Consider the following 6000-nt stretch of genomic DNA (forward strand, 5'->3'; position numbering starts at 1 on the left):
AATAGTTTAGAGTATTTTATGAGTATAATATTTAGGGGTAGGTATGTAAATAATCGATTTTTTTCTATTTTCTGATTTTTGCAATTCAACTTTAAAATCTGCTTTTAAATATTTGAATTTTGTATTTTATTTATTTATTTTGTATTTGGTGAATTTTTATTCCTAAATCATTGTTGACATGGCAGTCGAATTGACATGTCAAACTCTACATTACATATTCTAGATCTTACATTGACAACAAACTTATCTGCTTCATTATGCATTTCAAACTTCCCTCTCAATTCGATTATCATGTTAACAACGATTTATGGATAAAAATTCATCGCGTGAAAAATTGAAAAGAATACAAAGTTTAAGTATTTGTAAGCAGATTTTAAAATTAGGTGCTAAACTAGAAAAATAGAAAAAGTTCGATTATTTACAACTCGATACCCCTAATATTTACAATAAATATTAATGTATTAAATCCGATATATTGGTTCAAACTTTTATGCTTATGCGTTATGATGGCCCGTACGATTTTGCTATCTAAATTTTGTGTAACGTCCATGTTGTATAGTACAGGTATATATATTTGAAAAGCCTTAACATTGATAAAATATTGAAAGTTGGCAGAATATTTAATGAGTTTATCAGCAAAAAGACTGAACTTGTTCCTTTTTTTAAAAGATTTTGAAACGAATTAACATTGATAAAATTAACCTTTTGCTTTTGGCAAATTTTCAATTTTCTTTTATAGATGACTTTAACTCAAATAATGTGATTTTATTGTAAAAATTGGTCAAACTCTAATCTTCTTTATACGTCTAAATTCACATATATATGATAAAGGTAAATAGCGTCAAAATCCACCAATTTTAAGCGAATTCTTATTTTTCCCATGATTTTTAAATGTTAGTATAAAATACAAGAATTTTTAATTGAGTCTGATTTTTCTCACGATGAAGTCTTCCGGTGCTTACTTTTAAGTAACGTGGCTTGCTAATGCTAACTTGAAAACGTTTGATAAAATAGATAAAACAACATCAATTTAATTAACTATCCTAATTTTTAGATTTGTTTCTTATTTAATTTACTCTCACTCACGCGCAGATACTGAGAAGTCACTGTCTCATCCCTTTCTTGTGGAGCTGTTGGAATTTTGTAAAAAATCTTTATTTATTGATGGTGAATCTTGCTTGTTGTCTAGGATAGATGTACAATTTATGGGAAAAATCATACCCAATTGAAAGTTTATGTATTTTACACTAACATTTGAAAGTCATAAGAAAATGAGAATTCACCCAAAGTTGATGAATTTTGGCGCTATTTTGCCCTATACGATAAAATTTATTCAGTTCAACATACCTAACATTATATTCATGAATCCATCAAATTACAAATGCTCGATATATTGCTACTACATACGTGTTGTACGTATCAAAACATAAAATAAATAAAGAGATATTTGTAATTTAAAACACAAATTTTGGATATTTTGCAAATGAGATCCATCCTCAAAAGTATTCGAATAAAGTTCCAAATTTTCGATTCGTTACATAATTGACCCTCCAATTTTATTTCGCGAGTTTGGAATTGGGATTTAGACATTTATTCGATGTTGAAATTCAAATGATTAAAAACTTTTGAAATCTAATTGTCCATCTATATTGTCAATTTCATCAAATTTTCAAAATTTCAATTGAATTGAACCATCAAAAAAATTGAAACAACAAGGTTATTCTTAAAAAAATAGCTCAAACTTTGACCTTATTATGAATTTTTAGTTCGAATTTATAATTTTGATACAGATAAGGTATTTACTTATTACATTATTTTGATTGTTCAAATTATAGCTCAAGTTAAAAAAAAATATCAGATATGGAATCAAATGTAAAAGTGTACAATTCTCACATGACCAAAATTTAATTGAATGATCATAACTCAAATAGTTAGATGTCTAGGTGTACAAAGCTCGTTCGAATAATTAGCCTTAGTTTGCCAAAATTCTTGATTCGATCTATACACTAACATCAGAGATAACTATGGGTTATATTTGTAATAATTTACAGGATCGAATTAAAAATCACCATGAAATTAAAGTTCGACCTATTTCATGAGGAGATCTTCTATGTAGACGTCCACACCATGTATTTTTTTTAATAATACTATTTGAACATAATATATCCAGGGGTGGGCTAGAATAAAAACACTCTTAAGTGTATAAAATATAAACGTTTCTTAATGTACGAATTTTATGTATAACACGTATGAATTTATCCAACAGAATTACGAATTGCGAAAAATAAATTTTTGTTACCTTTGAGATTCGAACTCAGGACCTCGAATTCATCCAACAGGGTTACGAATCAACCGTAGATCTTGATGATTTAAGGGCTGAAAATCATTTATATTTTATACACTTAAGAGTGTTTTTATTCTAGCCACCCCATATATCCAAACATAAAATGATCAAATACATAAAAAAATGTTTATTTGCTTAAAAGATTTTATTCAAAATAAAAGAATTTAGTTAGTTATATTGTTTTGTCCACAATGTGTTATTTTTATATATTTTTTAAATTTTATTAGTATTTTTTTATGTACAAACATTACCCAAAAAAAAATCATTTTTTTAAAAGGTACAGAAAATTACAAAAATAGCTATAATGTGGATAAAACAATAAAAATTTATTAAATCTTCTTTTATTTTGAATCGAAAATTTTAAACAAATTTATTTTTGTATGTATTTAATCGTTTCATATTTAAACATATTATATCCAAATACCACTATTTTTTTTTTCGAAGAATAACGAAATAATGAATGACGCATTATATCTACACCAACATTTTATTGGAGAGTGGGCATGCTGATAATATTGCTTTAAATTTCCAACATTTTCAATTACTAAATTGCACATTTTAGTGTCGCCTTAAATCCAGCCCCTTTTTCATTCCTTTTATATCCTTCCCTCTCTCTCTCTCTCTCCCCATTCAACTCCATATTAGTATTTCTCTCTCCCTCTCTAAAAACTCACAGAATGTCTTCATCGAGAGAGAAACAATGGAGACAAGAAAATCCGAAACCCAAGAAATCCCACCGCAACACCCCCTCATTCTCCTCCTCCCTCCTCGACGAAATCTGCCGCTCCATCGACGAGAAGCCAGAGCCCCAAACGGCGCCGTTTTCGAGGGTCGAGAAATGGATGGAAAGCGACAAAACCGTATCCCGCCGCCGCCCGAGATTCGACAACGCCGTCTTCCCCGACAACGACCCCCCCTTCCTCTCCACCTCAGCCTCCTCCGCCAACCGCCCCAAACCGGTCCGAACCGCCCGGGACAAGGACTGCTATCTCTTCGACGAGTACGAGGAGCACGAGCGGAAAATTGCGGCGGCGGCGGCGGCGGCGGGGGGAAGAGACGACCTCATCAAGTCGAAATCGCGGGCGATGAGAATCTACGCGAATTTGAAGAAGATGAAGCAGCCCGTCTCCCCCGGAGCCCGCCTCACCACCTTCTTCAGCTCCATCTTCGCCGGCCTCAATCGGAAGAAGTCGAATCGGAATAATGCGGCGGCGGAGTCCCCGGCGAAGATGCTCGCCAGGTGCTCGACGAAATCGTCGGACAACACGCGTCGCGATGGGATCGAAATTAGAAATGCGCGGTCCGACCTCGCACGTGCGGTCGCAGATCGGGGCACAATGCCACGCGGGCAGGAGAGTCTGGGTGGCGACGGGCGGCCCCCGTTGCCGCCCAATGTGTTTCGGAATTTTAAAAAATGCGATTCGAATAAACTCCGTTGTTACGAGAGCGACGAGGACGATGAGAGACTCCCGTTGCCGCCAAATGTGTTTCGAAATTTTAAAAAGTGCGATCTAAATAAACTCCGTTGTTGTTACGAGAGCGACGGGGAGGAAGGGGACGCGATTAGTGAGTCGAGCTCGGATTTGTTCGAGCTCGACTTCGGGATTAAGGATAGGTTTTGTGAAGAGCTACCGGTGTATGAAACGACTTATTTTGATAAGAATCGCCGTTTATTTCGTTAATGGCAGAGTAATTTGTGTCTAATCAACGCTAATTTTGCGTTTGATATATAAATGTGTAGATATGTATATAGTATATAAAAATTGTGAAATGTAGTTTTTCCTATTTGGAGTGCTTTTTGATCACTAATATTGTGCTACTTTTTGTAGCTTTTCCAGTTTGTGGAAATTGATGATTGAACTAAGTGTGGATTTAGTTAGGAAAAGAAAAAGGTAAGCACCACATGTGGAAATTGATGATTCGAATTTGTGAATTTTTAAATATAATCGCATCCATTTTACTATATGTACTATACCTAATATTAAATTATACTTATGCACAAAATAGAAGCTTTAACACAATTTATGGAAAAAGGTGAAGGATTCAGTGCTTCCAAAATGAGCCATTAATTTATAAAAAGGCTTTGAATTTTGAAAGCAAATAACATATTAGGGTGTTATATATATTTATCATGCATAGCAAACGAGGCCCCCAAATAATTAAAAGGTTTCAACTTATTTTCACATTCGTACTTATAAGCTCCTCAAAATAGCTTATAAGCTGTTTAGGAGCTTATAAGCTCATTCAAAGTGTTTGGCAAAATAAGTTCTTAAACAATTTATAAGCTCCAAAAATAAGCTCCAAGAGCTTATAAGCTCCCCAAAAAATAAATTTATCTACCCCAACTTATTTTTTTATAATCTCATATGCAATCATTTTACAAATATTTTTTAACTATAATTTATTATTTTCATCATATATCATGATTTAAGTTCATTTTTCTTCGATTTTCTCTCTCTAACTTATAAGCTCAATTATCCAAATACTTTAAAAACTTATAAGCTCTTAGAAATTACATCTTATAAGCTCTTGAAACATCTTAAAATAAGCTTAGCCAAACACCCTCTTAATACTAATATAAAATAACATAAAAAAGATATTTTCCTTGAGCTTGTTTATTCTGAACGCGTAAAGACAAAGAATATAATTAAACTCATATTTGGAAATAGATTTTTATGTCATGTTGATTGTGAAAACACGCTTCTGAATCAGATGAGAAGTCGTGAGAATTATTGTCTAATTATTTATATTGAGAATGAATTTTTTTTTATAATTAATAATGAATTGATATTAATGCAGCTTTTAAAATATTATCAGTCACAAAAATTATTTTAATTACTCTTGTTGCTCTTATATTTGAAGACTACAAGAGGCACGAGATTGCCAATAAGGCCTAGCTCAACAAATAAAGTGGAGACATTCAAAGTTTTTTTTGTAAGAGGTCTTTGGCAAATCCTGTCTGCGTGCGGCTATTTTCCCGTCTTTGTGTGGGTAATGGTTCTGTCTGTGTGCCAATCTTTGTGTGATGTAGTAGTCTCGTTTGGGTGCGATTATTTTCTTTTTCGAAATGTAGTTTCATTACATAAATAATCATGCATGTATGCAAATTTGTTAGGTTCTATTGAAATTTTAAAAATATCATAGCACATCATCAATGACTTTTTCCCATGTCAAACAATTCGTGCACTATAACATTATATAGAAGTGGAAAATACAGTTTTACGCAATACTTCATAAAATACATTTTGTTATTCGAAAATCTTCTTTTCTTATATTACATGCGTTTCTTTCAAAATAAAAATATTTATATGCTTCCTATAAGTATAATGTTTAATTAGATTAGAACATAACGAGTCCGTTATTCCTTTTCTTTAACTAGTGGACTTCAAAAATTCAAATGTTTAAATTAGAGTGAAATAATATATTCATAGATTGCAAAAAAGTTCAAATCAAGGTACGAATTATCGTCTATCACTTGTATTGTCTCAATTATTACACGGACTATCAAAAACTCTTTTTATTTTTTGAAATCTGGACTAGTATTTAAAATATTAGATACATCGATCAACTAAAAAAAAGGATATCCATTAAATAAATGCATAACACAATTTCATTGAATGAGAATCGTCAGAACTCAAAAACTTGAAAAGGATTGA

The 6000-nt window shown here is 32.1% G+C and overlaps 1 protein-coding gene across 1 annotated transcript; it reads left to right on the forward strand.

Annotated features, from left to right (window-relative positions):
* Positions 1-2901: 2901 nt before the first annotated feature.
* LOC130995210 (protein BIG GRAIN 1-like B) lies at positions 2902-4181 on the forward strand. The gene has a single exon (XM_057920367.1). It carries the CDS (start codon positions 3022-3024, stop codon positions 4024-4026), a length of 1005 nt encoding a protein of 334 aa, XP_057776350.1. The 5' UTR covers positions 2902-3021; the 3' UTR covers positions 4027-4181.
* Positions 4182-6000: the final 1819 nt, after the last annotated feature.

This window comes from Salvia miltiorrhiza, chromosome 7 (genome assembly GCF_028751815.1).
Source record: "Salvia miltiorrhiza cultivar Shanhuang (shh) chromosome 7, IMPLAD_Smil_shh, whole genome shotgun sequence".
NCBI lineage: Eukaryota > Viridiplantae > Streptophyta > Magnoliopsida > Lamiales > Lamiaceae > Salvia > Salvia miltiorrhiza.

Coding starts and splice junctions, on each gene's coding strand:
- LOC130995210 (XM_057920367.1), top strand. CDS start 3,022: ATGTCTTCATCGAGAGAGAAACAATGGAGACAAGAAAATCCGAAACCC.